The sequence below is a fragment of the Littorina saxatilis genome, linkage group LG8 (genome assembly GCF_037325665.1).
Source record: "Littorina saxatilis isolate snail1 linkage group LG8, US_GU_Lsax_2.0, whole genome shotgun sequence".
Taxonomy (NCBI): domain Eukaryota; kingdom Metazoa; phylum Mollusca; class Gastropoda; order Littorinimorpha; family Littorinidae; genus Littorina; species Littorina saxatilis.
Genome location: NC_090252.1, coordinates 375,001 through 397,218, shown reverse-complemented (window position 1 = coordinate 397,218; position 22,218 = coordinate 375,001). Strand labels below are relative to the sequence as shown.

Sequence of the window (22,218 nt, the reverse complement as noted above, 5' to 3'; positions counted from 1 at the left end):
ATTTGTAGCGTCAGTTATGTTGATCATAACGTGTTGAAGATATTTATTTCCCCGAACATCATTATCTCGTGTATGATAAACTTGTAACGCTTGCATCCGAGTATAATTATGTATTATGCATTTAGGTGAGCAAAATGTCAATGAAAAGAACAGTACCTTGGTTCCGCGTCACTACATATTGCCCGGCACATGGAAGGTGCAGATTTGATATAACTAGCCTTAAGGCTACACTTAATTGAGCCTGAAATTGACTTCGCGAAAAGTCAGTGTCAAAGATCCGTGCAGCAAGCTTTGTCAAGTTGACATCGCTAAGTCGATTTCTCCCAAATCATATCAGGCTCAGAGCATGTGTTATCTAGCACAGAATAACACAAGTCCTCTTTTTTAGATAATAAAAAGAATATGTAACAAAACGTAACGGGCTCGTCCGGATCAATAAAGGCTAACAAAACAGACTGCCCTCTGCTGGTGCGAAAGTATCGACTAGCTTGATGATGTCTAAGAAAAGAAATGACGTCAGCGAGAGAGAGAGAGAGAGAGAGAGAGAGAGAGAGAGAGAGAGAGAGAGAGAGAGAGAGAGAGAGAGAGAGACGGACGGACGGACGGACGGACGGAGGGACGGACAGACAGGCAGACAAGACATACGCAGAGTCAAGTTATTTTATGTACCAATGAGGAAGCTCAATGAGAAGGAAACGTATCGACCAGGGAGAAACAAGCTTAGGCCCAGCTGGTGGGTAAAAACAGATATGTCGTAACGATGAATAGACTGTGCCGATTGCACAATATGTCGACTAACTGTGCACCAATACCTCGGTCAGGTCAAGGCCACATCTCTAGGACTACTAGGCTACACAGGTCGTGACATAATGAAGTAACGCTTAATGCCAATGCTTTACATAGATCTGAAAAAAAATCAGCTATCATTGTTCTCGTTCCGTCGTACACGATTGCAATTAATTGTACCCAATAAGCGGCCTGTGCAGTTAATCAGGTGTAAAGAGCATTTCTCCCTATCAATGGTGTCTGCGGAATTTTGCTCGGACTCTTTTAGAAATGGCCGCGCCCATGCACACGCAGTCAGCTCTCCTCCCCCACCCCCTCCTCCAATGCGAGAATAATTCTCATCCCACCGGCCTATGCGTCGTCATTAATGCACCATTTATACTCAACGTAAAACTCGATTCAAATGACATCAATGGGTTAAAGCACAAAAAAAAGTGTCGCCACACCACGAACATTATAACTGATCGTGGATGACTCACCTGTCACTGGTTGACCGGTCACGGTAGCAGAGAAGTTAAGGTACTTTCCATTAGTGGCCGCTGAAAACAGACTTGCATAGCGTTCCTCTGCTAGATTTTGTGCAGTTCAGAGCTGAGGTATATATCCCTGGTGCACACATCAGTCGACAGACCCACACTAAATGCGACACGTGACACTGCGCACAGGTAACTTGACAGCAGCGAGCACGCTTCCTTGTGAAGAAAAACATGTAGCTAACACAATCCGACATCATCGTGCCTGTCGAGCCGTTCCAGAAGAAAATGCACAGTACTAACTCAGAACAGACCTTGCTCTATCTATAGCTCTCCCGATGACCCGTCCATGTAGCAGAGAATTACGGAAAGCAAGCGCCGGTTACACGTCCTGTCATGTTGGTCCGCAATCATTCATGTCAATCAATAAAACAAGCTTAAGCCGTCAAATTGCTCATCATGACATCATTGTTATTTGTGGGCGGGGATATAGCTCAGTTGGTAGTGCGCTGGATTTGTATTCAGTTGGCCGCTGTCAGCGTGAGTTCGAGCCCAGGTTCGGCGGAAATTTATTTCACAGAGTCAACTTTGTGTGCAGACTCTCTTCGGTGTCCGAATTTCCCCCCGTGTACACTACATTGGGTGTGCACGTTAAAGATCCCACGATTGACAAAAGGGTCTTTCCTGGCAAAATTGCTTAGGCACAGTTAATAATTGTCTACCTATACCCGTGTGGCTTGGAATAATAGGCCGTGAAAGGTAAATATGCGCCGAGATGGCTGCAATCTACTGGCCTTATATAAAATTCCATCTCACACGGCATCATTGCAGAGCGCCTAGAACTGTACCCACGGAATATGCGCGATATAAGCCTCATATTGATTGATTCATTGATTGGACCTTTTTACTTTGCTTTGATCTGCCAATAAAACAGTATACTGATTTAAGAAAGCTGTTTAATGTGTGTGCATTAGTGCGTGCGTGCATGCATTGGTGTGTGTGTGTGAGTGTGTGTGAGAGAGAGTGTGTATGTACGTGCGTCGGTGTGTATGCGTGTGATTGTGTTTGTGTGTATGCATGTGTGTGTATGCATGTGTGTGTGTGTGTTTCTGTGTGTGTGTGTGTGAGTTTCTGTGTGTGCTTGACTCTGTGTGTGCGTACGTGCATGGGTGTGTGTTTCTCTCCCACTCTCTCTCTCTCTCTTTCTCTCACTCTCTCGCTATCTCTCTCTCACTCTCTCTCTCTCTCACTCACTCTCTCTCTCTCTCTCTCTCTCTCTCTCTCTCTCTCTCTCTCTCTCTCTCTCTCTCTCTCTCTCTCTCTCTCAAAACTTGCAGAAGTTGCATTGCCGTTTAAAGCTCAGTGTAGCATGATTTATTGCGTCACGTGCATTCGTCTTTTCATCCATCTCAAGAACATCTAAAAATCACCCCGAACAATACCCCCCTCCCCCGACAAACACTCCCTCGTGTGTTGTCGGTGATTGTGTTAATTTTCGTTGAACACTCTTTGTCCTATTTCAGTCTCTGACAACAATTACAATGTGACCTCTCTTCTCCTGTTATTCCCGGGACCACATTTGGACGCCGTTTTACGCTCTATATAAGGCCCGTCCATACACTCCCGTCCGACCCTGTCCACACTTGACTTATGCTCAAAACGGCCCACGTGGGAGCGCCGTAGCGTGCCATGATCGCGAAGCGTTATTTGCAGAAGAATAGCGCGTGTTCTAATTTCTATGACACAGACATAGAACGACGGAAATTTGACCAATCAGAGCAAACCAGAGCGATGACGTCAGCTGCTCGCGGCGCGGCAGTCGAATGCAACTGAAGAGAGACCCGCTCCACTGATACCGCGTTGTGAAAAAAATCGTCGCTGTGTGGCCACTCGGCAATTCCCGCGCAACGCACAAAACGGCCTGCGACGCATAGAGCGTAAAACGGCGTCCAAATGTGGTCCCCGCTTAAGCGGGGACCACATTTGGACGCCGTTTTACGCTCTATGCACCGCATGCCGTTTTGTGCGTCGCGCGGAATTTGCCGAGTGGCCACACAGCGACGATTTTTTTCACAACGCGGTATCAGTGAGCTGACAAGAAGGTTCAGTTTCAGAGAGATGCATTCGACTGCCGCGCCGCGAGCAGCTGACGTCATCGCTCTGGTTTGCTCTGATTGGTCAAATTTCCGTCGTTCTATGCCTGTGTCATAGAAATTAGAACACGCGCTATTCTTCTGCAAATAACGCTTCGCGATCATGGCACGCTACGGCGCTCCCGCGTGGGCCGTTTTGAGCATAACTCAAATGTGGACAGGGTCGGACGGGAGTGTATGGACGGGCCTTATGCGCCGCAGGCCGTTTTGTGCGTCGCGCGGGAATTGCCGAGTGGCCACACAGCGACGATTTTTTTCACAACGCAGTATCAGTTGAGCGGGTCTCTCTTCAGTTGCATTCGACTGCCGCGCCGCGAGCAGCTGACGTCATCGCTCTGGTTTGCTCTGATTGGTCAAATTTCCGTCGTTCTATGTCCGTGTCATAGAAATTAGAACACGCGCTATTCTTCTGCAAATAACGCTTCGCGATCATGGCACGCTACGGCGCTCCCACGTGGGCCGTTTTGAGCATAAGTCAAGTGTGGACAGGGTCGGACGGGAGTGTATGGACGGGCCTTTAGCGAACTACTAGTTTTGAACGTAGTGCCCAAAGCCAGTGACGTCATTATATCCACGACTTCTTTAGTTTGATGCTCATCAGTGTTCTTTGTGGCGTCATCTCCTTCATTCATGACGTAGTAATCTGCATTTTTGTCTGCAGAAGTGATGCTATTACCACTGGCCGCTATTACGTCAGTGTCACCAGCGAGTGTCGCTTTTATCTCCCCGTTTGAAAAGGAGTGATGCACATGAAAATCCCTGTGACCACTTCTCGCATTGACGTCATGGTCCTCAACCAGTAACGTCATTATCTCTACGTGTCCACAGGAGTGATTGTGTTAGGTCTGATCATTGCCCGCTGTGACGTCATCACCCGCAGCTAACGACGTCATTTTCTTTGTGTGTCCACGAGCGTGATTGTGTTATGTCTGATCATTGCCCGCTGTGACGTCATCACCCGCAGCTAACGACGTCATTTTCTCTACGTGTCCACAGGAGTGATTGTGTTATGCCTGGTCAATGGTCGTTGTGACAGCGTGGTGGTCATAACGTGGAGCCCTCTGGGTGTGGAGTTGGAGCGGTGAAGACGACCACTGACCGCTCGGTGGACAGCGAAAACCACCATCGTCACCACCGTCACCACCACCGCCACCACCATCACCACCGCCCCTATCTCCGTTGTTGGCCGCGTGGACTTTCTCTCTGTGGTGACAGAAGAGGCCGGAGGGTAGAAAGAGAGTGATACAGGTGTGTTTGTGTGTGTGTGTGTGTGTGTGTGTGTGTGTGTGTGTGTTTTGTGTGTGTGTGTGTGTGTGTGTGTGAATGTGTGCGTGAATGTGTGTGTGTGTGGGTGTATGTGTCCCTGTGCGCGCGTGTGACAAATTGGTAAAGGTTTGTGCGTTTCTGCACATCTGTGGCGTTGAAGTTAAAGGGAGGCAACACACTTTAACCAATATAATGGTAACATCGGTTACCTCCCTTGGTTTAGACAACGCCTGTGTCTCGCATTCCTCCACCCCTACCTTCATATAATTATTCCCACAGAAAACTAGCGCCCCTCTGAACAGTATAAGAATTGACTGCTTGTGAGACTCACAATGTTAATAATCTTCAAGTTACTCGTTTGTTAAATGTTCACACATGAAGGCTCCTTTACTGGACGAAAGAAGGGGTAGTTTGTCTGCGCGAGTTGTTGTTGTTGCATTTAAGCGTTATTTAACACATGTCTCCAATGCTTATAAAGTATCTTTTACGAAAATAAACGTTTTCTTTTAAAACCCTATACCCCCAAACGCATTTGGAGACAATGGGTGAAAGCCCAAACATACAAACATTACATTGCGTGGTAAAAGAACCGATATTTTTTTTAACAAACTTGTATGATCATCACTCCTTTACCCACTCCGTCATCCTCCGCTTGTTCTCACTTTCGTACACAGCATGTCACCAACTCTTGTCCCTAATAGAAACACTGCCTGTGAGGACGTAACGGATCCCCTAGCTAGTCTCCAATGTTTGTACACAGTAACGCTAAACAGTATCGATTGTATAATGATCTAACTGCCTCTCTACTTCTCTGTCTGTCGGACAGCTTCTTTGTATATATATCTGACTGTCTCCGTGTGTGTTTGTGACCCGGTTGTGTTTGCACCTATGAACAGATGGGTGTGTATGGCGAACCTGTGATCGGGAGAACTTGCGGATCGCGAAAGATCTCAATGACACAACGGAATTCTCAGGATCGTTGTGGACGTTGGCGTGTGGAAGAAGACAGCTACAGTGGGCTTGTTCGAATCAAAACATCACACCAAATTCTCAACGCAGGCTTATTATCAATACCTGTCCCAATACAGGCCAGTTGGTCTGAGAGAATGTTAAACTCAAATATTCAAGTCAAGTCGGTTTCTACCTGGCTGTTTACTTTGCATGGCACATTTTGTCACGTACCTCTGACTGGCTGAACTGGCCGTGCGCGAACTGGTGTGTTTGTAATAGACAGTATAGCTTCCCTCGTCCCATGATCAACCGTCGCGATCACGTTGTTTGCAGCTGTCGTCATTGTTGATGATGTCAGAGAGAAATTTACGTCACTGTGTGTCGTTGTTATTGTACTCGATGATGACGTACGCTCTGGTTCTGCAAATATAACACCCACAAGAAGTACTTTATTTATTTATTTATTTATTTATTTATTTATATGGGAGATTTATTTAGCGCTTGACATTCTCTAAGCGCTTTACATATTAATTACTTCTGCTACAACTACTACAACTACTACTGCCAATTAGAACCGAAAGAGCGTAAAGGATACATATGCTAATAAACAACAATTACTATTTGACTCATTTAGTTAAACACGCTTTCACCAAAATGCACTGTATGTCTACGAATATCAGACATAGCACATCAGTATTATTAACAAGTATTAACAAATCTTGTAGCACACACAGAAACTAAGCAGATTCCTAGCAAAGTAAGATCTTGAACCAGGAACACTAGCACGGACACAGACACCCCGCGATACTGACCAGCAGGTGACCAGGTGGCGCAAGACACGTTAGAGACGTCCCTGTAGCCAGCACAACATCGAAACGACCACCTCCTGTCTGACATCCCCTGTGACACGCTCAGTACAGAGGTCCAGGCTAAGTCACAGCGGTCGATGACGTCAGGGATGACGTCACTGACGTTATGGTCAAGGCCCGTGGTGATGTCTGTCCAGGGACTGTCAGCAGAATTTCTGCTTCGCCAGGACCATGTGATCTGATAGACAGGGTTAGCGGAGACATGTGGCGGTGTGAACGCTTGGGGTTCTTACCTATAGATATATGTCAACAAGATTATGTTGTGTGGTGTGCACGAGCAAATGTTCAGTTGCGTTGGAACCAAGGTCGGACTGGTTGGGAGTAGATTTGTTTGAGATTTCAACTATCCGAGACAATGTTAGGCTCACAGCCTACTGGGTACTTTCTCGTGCACGCCGCTGAACTGAAAGTTCAAGTCAATATGATTCCCTGACTAGAAAAAATAATGCACTTTGCGCAAGTTAATGCTTCACGTAGTTATACACAAAGGTAAAATATTAGCATTGATGAAACAAACCGCATAAGTGAACATACCTCGACTGTGGCGAAGACACTGCATTGAACCTCCCTGCGGTGCTTCAGTGGACCGTCATATTCAGCTGCTATGGCAACTTCACCAGGATACACTGAATATGCAATCATACGTGGATAAGTGAAATTAACTCCCACAGTATGTGTTTTACTACTACTTTATTTGTAATACAGTGGAACCTTCCTGTTAAGATCCCCCCCCCCCCCCCACAGATACAAGACTCCCTACTTTTAAAGACCAGTTTTTCTCAGATTTTCAATTCAAAACCTTTTTAAATTTACTTTTTTGTTTTACCCCCCACTTCCTTTTAAAGGAGGGTTTCACTATAATAAAGCAAAGCTGCTTTGGCTTCGATTTTAAAATGTTGTGACACACTTTCTTAAAGCTTGATTTCTGCTCATGAGTCTTATGAACACTACACTTTTTTCTTGCGAGAATAACTGTTATCTATCCAGATTCGAATGAAACAATACACACACACACGCACACGCACACGCACACACACACGCACACGCACACACACACACACACACGCACGCACGCACACACACACACACACACACACACACACACACACACATACACACACACATACACACATACGGACGAGGAGCACCTTAGGTACCGGTCATACGCAGACGGATCTGTGTGACTTCTGTACGTACGAAATCCACATTAGGTACCGTTTGGCTATACACAGTGTGTAACCCGTACGGACGAAGGCGTTAAGTACCTGTTTCCTATACACACTGATGGTTGTGTATAGTGTCAGTAAAGTGTGAATAGGTGAGGATGGAACTTTAACCGTCGATCACTTTACATGTATAACCTCAATTAATATGTTGCATGTTTTGCTTTTGATTTGTATGTTCCTTACTTTGTCATTTTGTTGTTTATGTTTATTTGCTTGTTTGCTTACTTGTCGATTGTTTGCTGGTTCGTTCGTTTACTTTGTTTATTTGTCATGTTGCTTTACTTGTTTATCATTTATTAGACATTTGTATTAGAAGTAAGGACCGGTTGTAAGAAAAGGCGTCACCTTAAACCTCTATCCTTGAAAAATAAAGTTCCATCATCATTATTATCATATATCTCTCTCTCTCTCTCTCTCTCTCTCTCTCTCTCTCTCTCTCTCTCTCTCTCTCTTTTTACATTTAGTCAAGTTTTGTCTGTGCCGGTGTGCGTGCGCGTGTGTAGAGCGATTCAGAGTAAACTACTGGACCGATCTTTATGAAATTTGACATGAGAGTTCCTGGGTATGATATCCCCGGACGTGTTTTTTCTTTTTTCGATAAATGTCTTTGATGACGTCATATCCGGCTCTTTGTAAAAGTTGAGACGGCACTGTCACATCCTCATTTTTCAATCAAATTGATTGAAATTTTGGCCAAGCAATCTTCGACAAAGGCCGGACTTCAGTATTGTATTTCAGCTTGGTGGCTTAAAAATTAATTAATGACTTTGGTCATTAAAAATCTGAAAATTGTAATTAATTTTTTTTTTATAAAACGATCGAAATTTACATTCATCTTATTCTTCATTATTTTCTGATTCCAAAAACATATAAATATGTTATATTCGGATTAAAAACAAGCTCTCAAAATTAAAAATTAAAAATTATGATCAAAATCAAATTTCCGAAATCGATTAAAAAACAATTTCATCTTATTCCTTGTCGGTTCCTGATTCCAAATCATATAGAGTTTGGATTAAAAACACGCTCAGAAAGATAAAACGAAGAGAGGTACAGAAAAGCGTGCGGGTATGCAGCACAGCGAAACCACCACCGCGCTAAACAGTCTCGTCAGTTTCACTGCGTTTTGCGCGAGCGGCGGACTACGGTCACTGTAAAAAAAATGCAGTGCGTTCTGTGAGTTCCACAGCTTGACTAAATGTAGTAATTTCGCCTTAAGCGACTTGTTGTTTTTTTTTTTTTTTTTTTTTTTTTTTTTAAATTGGAGAAAATTTGTTTCTTTTTTTTTTCTCTTTTTTTTTTGTGGTTTGCATGGTTGTTTATACAAAAAGCAATTGAGGAGCCATACATGGTTACTTTTTTTTCTCCTTTTTTTTTTTCTCCTTATTCTCGTCCATCCGCTCTCTCCCACCCCCCTCATAATATTCACAAACGCCATATATCACTTCACCTAGCCTCATCTCGACTTATACATTACTCACATACTTCCAATGTACATTTCATTTTCCAATATACTATTCAAATCGTATCTATCACCATACTTATATTTACTAATACACATTTTTGCAATCAAAATAATGTGATTAAGTACCTTATTATTTTGGCATATATTACTAGGTTGATAACCAAACAAGACATCGTGTTCTGAGAATATAATGGACAACATTTTCCCAAAAGCTCGTCAACTTCTCACATTGCCCAAAAAAGTGTTCAACATAATCAATGTGTTTACAAAATGTACATAATTTTGTTTCTCTAATTTTCATTTTTTTTAATAATATATTCGTGGGATAAATATTATGTAATATTTTCCATTGTAACAATCGCAATCTTTCTTCTGTTGTACATTTGCTTGCTAACAGCCAATAATTGTGATCTAGTTTAACCTGATATTTATGTAACCAAAATGTAACAGCGCAAGGCTCGCTCGCTTTGGACTGGACAATCAGCATGCGAAACTTTCTCGCGGAGGGGTTAATGATCACAGGGTTCCGTGTGTCAAGGTCATTATTGTGTTCGCCTGCTCGCGGGCTGGCTGTGTTTTTGCGAAGTGCAAGCGCTCGCACAGCAGTCTTTGCGCCGTACTAAAAAAATCTAGAGGGACTGTATCCTATCTTTGTGCACAGCTGGTTAAAAGGAATCATATCTCCGTTAACCCAAATATCTTTCACCGTATCTAAGTGCGCTTCTATCCATTTTTTTAAAATATAAGCTTTTATTTTTATAAACCACTTTTATATTGTTCCACAAACATTGATCGCCAAAGCGATCTTCTCTCTCATAAATCAATGCTTTATTATGGATTCATTTTAAGAGAACTTCTGTCCAAAAGTTTGATCGAATGCATTCAATACCTTGGAACAGTTTTAGTGGTGTTGTGGCTTTAAAACAAAGTAAATTTCTTCCCAATACCTGATAAAGACTTAATGGAATCGTTGTCCACGTTTCATGTTTTTGTTGTTGAAGTTTTGCTGCCCATGTGAGTAAAAAAGAAGTCTGCATATCGTGGACGTTTATCATGTTAATACCACCTTCTTCCACCACATTACACAATACATTTCGGCTTTTGTATTTGAATACTTCCTTTTCCAGAGAAACCTGAACAAAATAGTATTCAACTTATCGAGAACTTTAACAGGGGCAAGAAGCGCCTGCATAACGTACACAAATTGTGAAACTAAGAAGGACTTAATAATACATAATTTGCCGCTTATACTTAAATTTCTTCTTGACTATCTGCAAATGATTTGTTCAACTTTTTCAAGTCTTTTGGACCAATTTTCCATAATTTCAGAGGCCGGGATGTCCTTTTTAAAACTGACTAATTCCCATGATTTTAACCTGGGTATTCCATTTAATATCGCAATATTTCTCTTGACAGTTTATACGCGATCCCAACCACATTGCTTCCGTTTTACTTTTATTTAATTTTAAGCGAGATATATTGGAGAAATCATCAATGATTTTCGTTCGTCATTTAACTGAGGAATATTTGAATTAAGAACTTTACTTTCAGCATCCTCCTCAACAAAATTCCCATTTTTATCAAACACGTTATTGTAAAATCTCACTTGCTCCTGTAAAATTCCTTTTTGCGTCGTTATTGAGAGCCATTTTCATCAATTAATCTGTCCATAAATTTTAAATTAGCTTTCACTTTTTCCATATTTAAAAAATATAATATCCCTCCACATGCACAATTCTATATAACATATTACAACCAAATACAATAGCAAATAAGCAAAAAAACATGGTTTGAAAGGGTAGCTGTATTGGGTTTTTTTCGAACGGGGAGAGAGAGGGAGGGGGAGAGAGGGAGGGGGGAGAGAGGGATGCGTGGGGCTGGGGGGCCGTGAAAAGGAGCAGCTAGTCGTAGAGCGGTTCGACTCGCGCAGTGGCTATACATTACACGGTTCGCGTGCCATCAATTAGAACGTCGTCAAGCAGGTATCCCGCTGAGAAACCTACTGGAGAGCTAGAGAGACAGCTGGACGCATTCCTTGTTTATGGTCAGCAGATTAATGTACTGCCACACTGAGATTGAAATCGCAGAGGCTTACATCGGACTGGGTGGCCGAGTGGTAACGCACTTGCGGAAGAGAGAGGTTGCGAGTTCGACCCTGGGTCAGGGCGTTAGCAATTTTCTCCCCCCTTTCCTAACCTAGGTGGTGGGTTCAAGTGCTAGTCTTTCGGATGAGACGAAAAACCGAGGTCCCTTCGTGTACACTACACTGGGGTGTGCACGTTAAAGATCCCACGATTGACAAAAGGGTCTGTCCTGGCAAAATTGAATAGGCATAGATAAAAATTTCCACCAAAATACCCGTGTGACTTGGAATAATAGGCCGTGAAAAGTAGGATATGCGCCGAAATGGCTGCGATCTGCTGGCCGATGTGAATGCGTGATGTATTGTGTAAAATAAATTCCATCTCACACGGCATAAATAAATCCCTGCGCCTTGAATATGTGCGCGATATAAATTGCATAAAATAAAATTAAAATAAATAAATCCCTGCGCTTAGAGCTGTACCCACGGAATACGCGCGATATAAGCCTCATATTGATTGATTGATTGACATCCTCGTATAGTCACAGTATACTGACACCAGTCCTAGCATGATAGAGCGGCTGTCACTATAGGTGTCTCTCTTTGTGTGTCTGTATTATATTACTTGTGATGAAAACAAAAAATGCCTGATGGGAAACAAATAGAAAAAAATGTTATGACAGGGATTCCCCTAATATTTCCGATTGTCATCATTTTCACGAGTTTTCATTCACAAGCACATGGGAAATAAATGTCATGTTCCCCGGGGAATAAATCCCCGGTTACCATAGTTGCAGGAAGCCCTATTACATGGATAATCAAAAGCAAACCCAATAGAAACGCTCGAGGATTCTTCGGCTCTTTTCATTGGCGTTTCCCCAGACCTAAACAGACGACACTGCTTCGCCAAGTTCCAAATACGAACTGGCAAACTGGCAAATGTAAACAAAAAACAAAACTACCTCATCAAAGGTCATACATTTATGCTTTATCGCAAACAAATGAAACCTATCGATATGTTTTATCTTCTCACAAAGTCATGGAGTGCGTGTATCTCTGTTTGGAGGAACACGAACGTCAAGTTTAAGTCAAACCAATTGACCCCTGACACACACATTTTGACCCGTGCACAAGACGTTGTATCGATAAACTAAGCGCAAATAAAAAATAATAATGAAAAAGCAAAGAACATAGCAACAAGAAATGAAGACATCTGACAAAGCCGAGCAAGCAGAATGACAAGTCTAATGAAAAACAGAGAGGCAATGAGAAACAAGATCGCGATTATCTTTCCTTCGCGGCACGACGCAAATCGTTTGTGTCCTTTGACCCAATTCGTGCAGTGCTGCACGATGCAAATCTTCTGTGACCTTTGACTCAACGTAGCTTCAATATTCGATTACTAATATTTACCACTGAAAACCGAGGGGTGGAATACCGAGAGGGGCAGGGTGGTAGGGCGATGGTGAAATGTAATGAAGAGACACGTGTAGCAATAAGAGAAAACCGATTCTGCAATAACACAAACAAGAACAAAAAATCCAACACTGACCTAGATGAATATTTAATCAATAATATGATCGTCTGCGTTGCAGGTGTGCAAGTGAAGGGTTGGGGGGGGGGGGGTAACTTGATCATTAATTTGTGTGTGTCAGTGTTTGTGTTCATGGACTGATTGTGAGGGAGGGGGAGGGTGGGGTGGGGTGTGTTTCAGGTTTTGGTGTGGGTATGAAACGAGCAAAACAATACCCACACCACAAAATCTTGGAGGCAAAAAACACTCGCCGTCGCATCATTTTGTCCGCACAATATTATATGCACCAACAACCGGAAAGAAAGGTGACAATGGAAAAAGACTCATCTTTGCTTCCTGCGATTCCTTGCCCCCGACTCGAACGTCGCACGCTAATCCACATAACAGATCTGTTGTGAGATGGTCAACGCTGACTGTGCAAGCAAATCACCTCGTTTGAAATACGACAATCCCATCGCTCGAATGCAACATGTGGGCACTATCGTCTCAAAGGCGCTTACTGTTGGTTTCACACACCACTCTGTAGTCGGAACCTACAGAACTTCGCATCCTCAAACCTGACATACTTGTCTCAACATTATAAACTCAAATCACTCGCAGTAAGTTGCTTTCGCACGCCAGCTTTGAACAACGTGCTGGGGCCTTGAACATGCATTATAATAACAGAACTCGCGTTTCAAACCATGGCTCCCTGTGTTGATTTTTCACTTAATGTTGAACCACCAAAATGATGACAAAAACGATGTTTGATGGTTTGTTGCCAGACCAGCTTTTTTGTCGGTCCTCGGGGGGCATATCGACTTTTGTTTCATATTTATTGACCGCGGCCTTCGGCCTTGGTCAATAAATATGAAACAAAAGACGATATGCTCCCCCTCGGACCGACAAAAAAGCTGGTCTGTCAACAACCCATCAAACATCTTATAATGTCATTTCTACAATGACGCTTTAAATAACGTCTTGATGAAAGTTGGTTGACGTGAAATGTGGCTTGAAAAAAACAAGAGCATTACAGCAAGCAGAGAATGCAGAGAATAGGGAATATTATCTGTCATAGGGGTACGGTACCAGTTAATCACGTTTAACCGAATGTTTGGAGATTCGAGAGTGGAAGATAAGTAGAGTGATATATGGGGGGTGTCATTATTGAAGAGAGAGAGATGGAGAGAGTAAAGTATCTGGGGCTGATAGAACATATGGACCCTAACGGGTGTATGGTCAGCAGTATATTAAAACCCTTCATGGCCGGATAATATGGTACCTAGGGTCACCAAAGTTCAGAGCTTCTCGGCATCGACTCCGATGAGCATGCTTCCTAATAGTGGTGTCAACAGTTTTATCAGTTTTGGAGAAAAGTGGGTGCAAACGAAAACATTTAAACCATGCCTGACGGGATAATGTTGGCACTAGGATCATCAAACTACAGAGCAAATCAATATCAATCACCACAAACTGGGGCCTTAAATTCGGAGAAAATAACTGTGTCCTTACTGGAGACAATTGAGTTTGTTTGTTTGTTTGTTTGCTTAACGCCCTGCCGACCACGAAGGGCCATATCAGGGCGGTGCTGCTTTGACATATAACGTGCGCCACACACAAGACACAAGTCGCAGCACAGGCTTCATGTCTCACCCAGTCACATTATTCTGACACCGGACCAACCAGTCCTAGCACTAACCCCATAATGCCAGACGCCAGGCGGAGCAGCCACTAGATTGCCAATTTTAAAGTCTTAGGTATGACCCGGCCGGGGTTCGAACCCACCACTAGGCGCCTTACCACTAGGCCAACCGTGCCGGTTAGACAATTGAGTACATGTATACGAAATAGCATTTCCTGGCGGGATAATTTTGAGTGACACCAGGGTCATCAATCTGCAGGACATAATTATGAGCGTTTATTCCCATGGACCTCGAGCTCATAGCCAAAGTGAGTTTCAATAGCTTTACCCATTTGGGAGAAATGAGTACATATATATGTTAGTCATATTGAGAACAGACACAAGTCAAACGGGATAATTGCACTATGATCAACAAACTACTTCGTTTGAATGCAAATGTGTTGTTGTTCGTCACCCAGAGGGTGGACGTTTGCGTTTGTTCCGGTCAGTCTATATGTCACAAAAGTCACTAAAATATCACTCACGTGAACTGTCAAGACGTAAAATAGATAAGTTGGTAAATTGCTTTCCTAACGTGACAAAACGAAAGTGTCCGAGGCAGGAGATTGAATTCCATTGGCGTCGACTTTTTCGCGACGCGCCGCCCGAATACAAGCGTTCACTGATCATGCCGTTGTCAGCACGCCGCCAGAATCCGTGCGTAAGGTGCGTGAGTCGCTTCGCCTCACACCGCCTTAATAGTAGCGTTGGAAGTGGAAAATACCACGCTGGGGATTTTCCATACGAAAACCCACGTCATAGGTTCAGAGGTCGGCTGCATTACCATACGCGACAAATAACTCCCAGAACAGTTGATTTCATTGGTTAGTTTGGATACTACAGGTCATTGACGGGACCAACCCATGCCTTAGTTTCATATTTAGGATTCCAAAATGTCGCGAGTTGTCAGTGTTGTTGCGAAGCGAAGCGGCGTGCAGAAGGAAGGTAGTGACTGTGTGTGCATGAAACAGTGGTGTTGTGATAGATGGATAAGTGAGTGATGAGGGTGAATGAGCTATTAGCCAAATCAAGAGCTCGAGGTGTCAATGCTACTTTGGCCAAAACCCAATGCAAGCGGACGGACGCGATTCTGGTGCCGGGAATGTTCCGGCTGTGGCCACATGGCTGTGGCGCTTTGTGTTGATCCGTGCTTCGAAGTGTGGCACACAAAGAAGGATGTTCTCCGTGCATAAACCGAGTTCTAAACAAGTCATTTATACAAAAACTGTAAATACTGTGACAGCAAGTGTTTCTTTTCTTCTATGGATAAAACCCAACGCAATGGGACTCGATTCTGGTGCCTGGAATGTGGTGTGGCGTTTTGCGTTGAGCTGTGCTCTGTGGCACTGTAAATACTGTGACAGCAAGTGTTTCTTTTCTTCTACATGGATATATTCATCATAGTCATCACCCAGTCATCTCATTGTATCATTCAGGTTAGTAAATTCTTTTTTGAGTATTCACTAACAACATTTTGTGCATATTTTCAAACATGTCTGTAGTATTTATGTGGTGCCTCTGGACTTTTTTTTATTTAAATTGTTGACATTTTCAATAGCATACCACACAAACACAACAAGCCTTTTGACAAATACAAAGTACATTTCTGAAACAATGAAAGATCTTTCTTTAATTGTGTGCAAAAAGTAAGTCTCCACATGTACTAGTTTTTTTACAATATTTTTTTCAAAATACAATATTTTTTTCAAAATTTTCAAATTTTGGTTGTCAGCAGGCTATTTATTGACATTTTCAATAGCATACCACACAAACACAACAAGCCTTTTGACAAATACAAAGTACATTTCTGAAACAATGAAAAATCTTTCTTTAATTGTGTGCAAAAAGTAAATCCCCACATGTACTAGTTTTTTTACAATATTTTTTTCAAAATACAATATTTTTTTCAAAATGTCCCAATTTTGGTTGTCAGCAGGCTATTTATATGCTTTGGCGCATGCGTTCTGAGTGTATAGTCATGTCATAGGGTGGACGTGTCATTGTCCAAAATTTAACGAACATAGAACCATTTTATTCAATAGTCTACCAACGTACGCTCTGGATTGCAAAACACTTTTGTTTGGCAATACTGATTTAACTATATCTTTGAATATGAAAATATTTTCTGCTGTACAAGATTACGTTATGTCAACTGATCGCTTCGGCTGATAGTATATTAACAGTGACAGCAATAGATGTAGCAAAGCATTCTCTCTCTCTCTCTCTCTCTCTCTCTCTCTCTCTCTCTCTCTCTCTCTCTCTCTCTCTCTCTCTCTCTCTCTCTCTCTCTCTCTCTCTCTCTCTCTCTCTCTCTCTCTCTCTCTCTCTCTCTCTCTCCCTCTCTTTATTTGTATAAAATATTATGAAATATTTTGAAAGAAAAAGGTTAAAGTTATCACTTGTTCGCCATGTCTTGTTATCAGAATGTGTATTGATAATTAGTTTTGGAACGTGTCCATAAGCAGTCTGCTTGTTAACGTTCTTAATGTTGTTACTGTATATAACATGTATACAAGAAATTAATAAAAACACGCTTAAACCAATTTTAAAAAAAAGCTTACTGTGTGACGCAGGGGTTTGTCGGACCTGTTCTTCTTAGGGGTTGGGGAGGGAGGAGGTGTTGCGTTGTTGTTGGGTTTTTTTTTGGGGGGGAGAAGAACATTGCAGTTATGATAAAAAAAAATTCTGTCAATATTTGTCCCGCGCTAATCTGTGTGAAATCGCTTACCGTTGCCAATTATAATTCATATATTAATACAGGTACTGGTAGCCTCAGTCACACGAAATTGCTAATTTCTGTGGTACTGGGCAACTTTCACGTTATTCCTTTTGCATGGGCATAGTGGAGGCCACCTCGATCACGACTGGCTGAGTCTAATGTGTTTATTTTTTAATTAAGTGGGTTTATTTGAACATTAAATATTTTTACCTACCGCCGGAAGCCCTTAGGCACCCCTGAAACTCGACATGCAGCCGTCCGGGATAAAACTGCCCGAGAATCCAATAAACACTTTAGACAACACAGTATCATGTCAAATCAAGTTTACTCTCAAACCTATCAAGTTGTTATCGTTGTTACTTATTGGAATGGCAAACACGGGAACATCCATTGCCTATGGTTTTTGTAATGTCATAGCTGTATTTTTCCCTGAAACTTTTGCAAATTATTTGTAGGCCAGTTGGTTAGGACACTCTTGCTTCATCATGTTCTAATCACGTACGTTCGAATCCACGCGGTGTCACATTTTTTCTCCCTTTCCCCTACGCTACATTACTTTTCAGGGAATGTGTGCTGTTCATTGTTATTTTATTTTACTGATACGTTTTTTATAATTTAATTCGTCATCCAGCGGGAACGTTTGCGATTGTTCCATTCCGTAAGTATGCATGTATGTATGTCACAATATAGGAACTGCGATAAATCCTGAACCGCTAAGTATTTTTCAACCAAACTTTGTAGGTAGATGTAGACACACGATAGCCTATTGTGTGCAACATTTATATTGGATATGTCAAAGGTCAAGGTCATTACGGGGCCCGATGGTCAAAATACATAATCAGCCATATCTCCCAAAGTTCTGGGAATATTTCAATGAAACTTTTTTCATTACATACTCTGAGGAAGGGTCTACAAAATAGCAGTACAAAATACCAAGTCACAGCGAGAAATGTTTCAGAAATTCGAGTTAATTTTTTTTAAGTTGAAGGGACTAATGTGCTGCGTCTTCATGTTCAATTTCATAAAACATGGTTGGCTGGTTCCAAAGTTATAAGGGTTTTAGTGTTTGATTCTCCAATGCATAAACATCCATATCTCCCAAAGTTCTGGGAATATTTCAATGAAACCTTTTTTATTACATACTCCGAGGAAGGGTCTACAAAATAGCAGTTACAAATTACAAAATCACAGCGAAATGTTTTTCGCAGAAAATCGAGTTGATTTTTTTCTCTTTTGAATTCATGAAGGGACTAATGGCCTGCGTCTTCATGTTTAATTTCATTAAAAAAAAAAATGGTTGGCTGGTTCCAAAGTTATAAGGGTTTTTACCATCATATGTGTGGTTATCATATGACTGATAGTTAAATAAGGCTTCGCTGATCAGGGGAGCTAATCTACTCCAATCACCGTCGCTTTGAAGCTATGAATACAATAATAAATCAGTCATGATTCAGACAAGATAAGTCGACCATTGCAACAATAATAGCAATTGATCATGGGATGGATTCGCATATACACTTTAATATCCACACCATCAGTGATTAATGAAAATCATAAAACATTTGTTACATCCCGTGAGGAGCACGAGTATTGCTAGTGATAATAATAATAAACATTTAGAATCCGAATACTTCCTAATGCAAGGAGCCCTAGTCGGTTACATAAACCGAAGATGGGGAGGTAGAACTTTTCTCTCCCTTCTTCAATGCTAGCGTTCTTGGCCAGGGCACGGTAACTTGATCCCAACACGAAAAGGAACGCTGAAAACATGGTCCTGTGGCGCCGCGAACCGGTGGTCAGCATCTGACTTACAGTGCTAGCTCGCGAAGCCACGGCGAAAGGGCTACGGCTGTAACCCGATAACGGCACCGGCTGATAACAAGTTCACGCTGATATCAATGGCCTTGCTGCATCGCCAATTATCCTTCTGAGGCTCGGGCACCCCGCTGCACCAGCCTCTCCTTTCACCTCTACTTCTGGTGGCCCAATCGGAGGGAGGTTCCTCTGCCAGCCACCGATGCTGGTTGCTTCGCCTTTTCGTGATATTTGACCTCCTTGACCTTTAATAACATCTAGCCTTGTGTAGAGCACTTGCAAATTGGCGATTTATCACAAAATCAGGACTATCATAATGTAAGACAAGTACTATACACTTATAACTTTTTTCGTATTTTTTTGTTGCTGTTTAATTTTATTATTATCATAAAACTATTAATATTATAATTAAGTTCTCATGACCCACAATCTTGACAATAACTGAAGTAATGACATCAGTGACTATGCCTTGAAGCTCTTGGACAACATTCAAGTGTGTGATATTTATTCTGATATTACTGACAACCTTGAAAAATAACTGTGAAGTAAAACAGCACCCGAGACTATTAGCCCTGACGTATATTTGACAATGTTCAAAAAATGTTTCTGCTACTATGGGAATAACTGAGGTAATGGCGTGAAGTAATTAATATGTGTTGTTCATAAATGTGTAATATTGTGTTTCACTATGGCTCTCACTGATTGTACACGAGGGTCCATAACTCTACAGTCTCGTGCCCTGTTCCCCACTGACGCTGCTGCTCCATTTAGCGAAACAGTCATGCCTAGTGAGTTAGATAACCTGCAGACAGCAGCGGCACCCCCCACCCCCCACCCCCACTCCTCCGAAAATAAACAAAAGGACCATAAGGACCATTAAACCGCCCGCTTATTACCCCACCCCTGGAATGAAATAAAAGAAGACCCCAAAAATAAATACAAAATTAAAAAATAAAAACACCTGCCAAATTAAAGAAGTTTGTAACATGAACTATAAAAGATGATTAACCAACAATCAAAAAACAAGAGGAATGGGTTCAAAGGGATCCCTGCGTCACATTTCACACACAAAAAATAACATGAGATTTAACCCACGGCAACCTTGGAGACCACAGGCGAACATTGACATACCAACTACGCCATAACGGGTTACAATTATAGATTGCGCTCACAACTGTTTTTGTCTGCCTTTACCTCGCGGGCTTTTACGGGCTATGTAAGGATCATTTTGTTTAACTTCAACTAAGAACTTGATTTACAGACACATTTTTAGCGGAAACACCCTGAATTGTTTCAACAGAGTTGAAGGGTCGTCTTCTGAGTATGTACTACAAACATTTTGATTAAAATATTTAAAGAAGTTTGGGAGATCTATTGATGTTCACGTGTATGTGGGGTTATGGAGTCGTCGAGTCGAAGACTGTGCGGAAACGGTACGCCGATTACATCATGTTAGATACACAACCTATATACTATGGCTGTGTAGCCTAATCACAATTAAATTGGACGTGCACGAACCATACATTTTAATATTTTGAACCGAGTGACACCAAATGCTTTGATGTTCGAGTCTGTACTTTCAAGCAACACAGCATGATTCATCCCATGTGTTTTACACCATAAGTGTAGCAGAAGTCCCTATACAATCTTCATGTATCATACCATTATATAATCTATGATATATATTAATTATATATGTATAGATAAGGCTATACACTTATCATTGCTTGCATTAAACCAGACAAATAGAGACAGACAGAGATAGGGACAGACGGAGAGACCGACGCGGAAACAGATAAATAAAGACAGACAGGAGGAGAAAGAGAGGGAGAGAGAGGGAGAGATCTAAAGACAGAGACAGACAGCGGTAACAGCATCAAAATACATCATTTAACAACGATATCTAAAAGCATAATACTATTGGTGGTATATGAAGAAAAGTATTGAAAGGAGTGCCTGGCGGAATAATAGTAGGACTACGAATATAAGTTTTAGTTACAATCGTGTGAAGCCATCTTTGAAGGCATACGCACAGATTCAGCTCATTTGACTCTAAAACATCCGTTATCTGAGTACGGACAGTAAAACAGAAGGACTGCGTGACTGTATAGCATTCTGTATACATACTAATTATGCTTATACTGTCTTATACTGTTTAAAACGTTCGCCAGAGACGTTTCTGTTTAATTTTGGTAGCACCTATTTGAGCCTCGTGCTTTTGTGTTTCTTCATCTTGCCCTTTCTATTGTAATTCGGACTTGCGTACTTCTCTTTTTAACTGTCAATAGACACTTTTCAGTGTTCGATGAAACAACGCATCAGTTCAGGCGCAGTCAAGTCCAGACTAGCCCCTGTCAGTCACTCCAGTACACGCGTTCGGAATGCACGACATAGCGTGCTTGACTCGATACGGTTAGTTAAGCACTTCCCCTCTGCCTTCAGGTAACTTGACACTGATAGCGCGGCGGGGAGGTAGCTCAGTTGGTAGCGCGCTGGCTTTGTAGCCAGTTGGTCGCTATCAGCATGGGTTCGATCCCCACGTTCGGCGAGAGATTTATTTCTCGGAGTCAACTTTGTGCAGACTCTCTTCGGTGTCCGAACACCCCCGTGTGAACACATGCGCACGAAAAAATCCCACGTTCACAGCGAAAGACTCAGGGCTTGGAAAACACGAAGACACGCATGCATCATCTCTCGTCTCCGATTATAATGATCGTATTTTGATACTTTGACGAGACAAACCCAATGCTGGTGTGTCGAAGAAGACAGCCACAGCGGGCTTGTTCGAATCAAAGTATCACACCATAACTTCAACGTATTACCAATACCTGTCCCAATATAGACCAGTTGGTCTAAGAGGACGTTAAACCCTAAAAGTCAGTCACACTGATAGCCGAAGGCGCAGCTCCTTTGCCCAGTCCATAAAACAAGAGGCACATACAACACACGCACATGGGTAGAGGAGACGAAATAGGTGAATAAGAATAATCAGATATGTAATAGCTTTACTGCATTATAACAAACATTTAGGTGTTAATGCTGCTATTTTAAATTAAAGCCATGCTTTTGTTGTTTAAACTGTGGCGTCATTTTCTGGTTTTGTTTTTGTATCCGGGGTTGTAAGAATTTACATGACAAATACAGGCATGTGATCATGCAGCCGAGTTGCAATGAGAAAGGCAACACAGATTCAGGCAGTTCGAGTTCATCATTAAAAT

At 42.1% G+C, this 22,218-nt stretch overlaps 1 protein-coding gene across 1 annotated transcript in view; it reads right to left on the bottom strand.

Annotated features, from left to right (window-relative positions):
* Window positions 1–3,931: 3,931 nt before the first annotated feature.
* Window positions 3,932–22,218, bottom strand: part of LOC138974441 (uncharacterized) — a 21,334-nt gene continuing 3,047 nt past the window's right edge. Inside the window, exons 2-5 of the mRNA XM_070347156.1 lie at window positions 7,033–7,124; window positions 6,442–6,676; window positions 5,861–6,049; window positions 3,932–4,615 (exon numbers count right to left, since the gene is read on the bottom strand). Coding sequence (XP_070203257.1) covers window positions 4,395–4,615; window positions 5,861–6,049; window positions 6,442–6,676; window positions 7,033–7,124 — 737 coding nt within the window. The 3' untranslated portion in view covers window positions 3,932–4,394. The remainder of the gene's footprint in view (window positions 4,616–5,860; window positions 6,050–6,441; window positions 6,677–7,032; window positions 7,125–22,218) is intronic.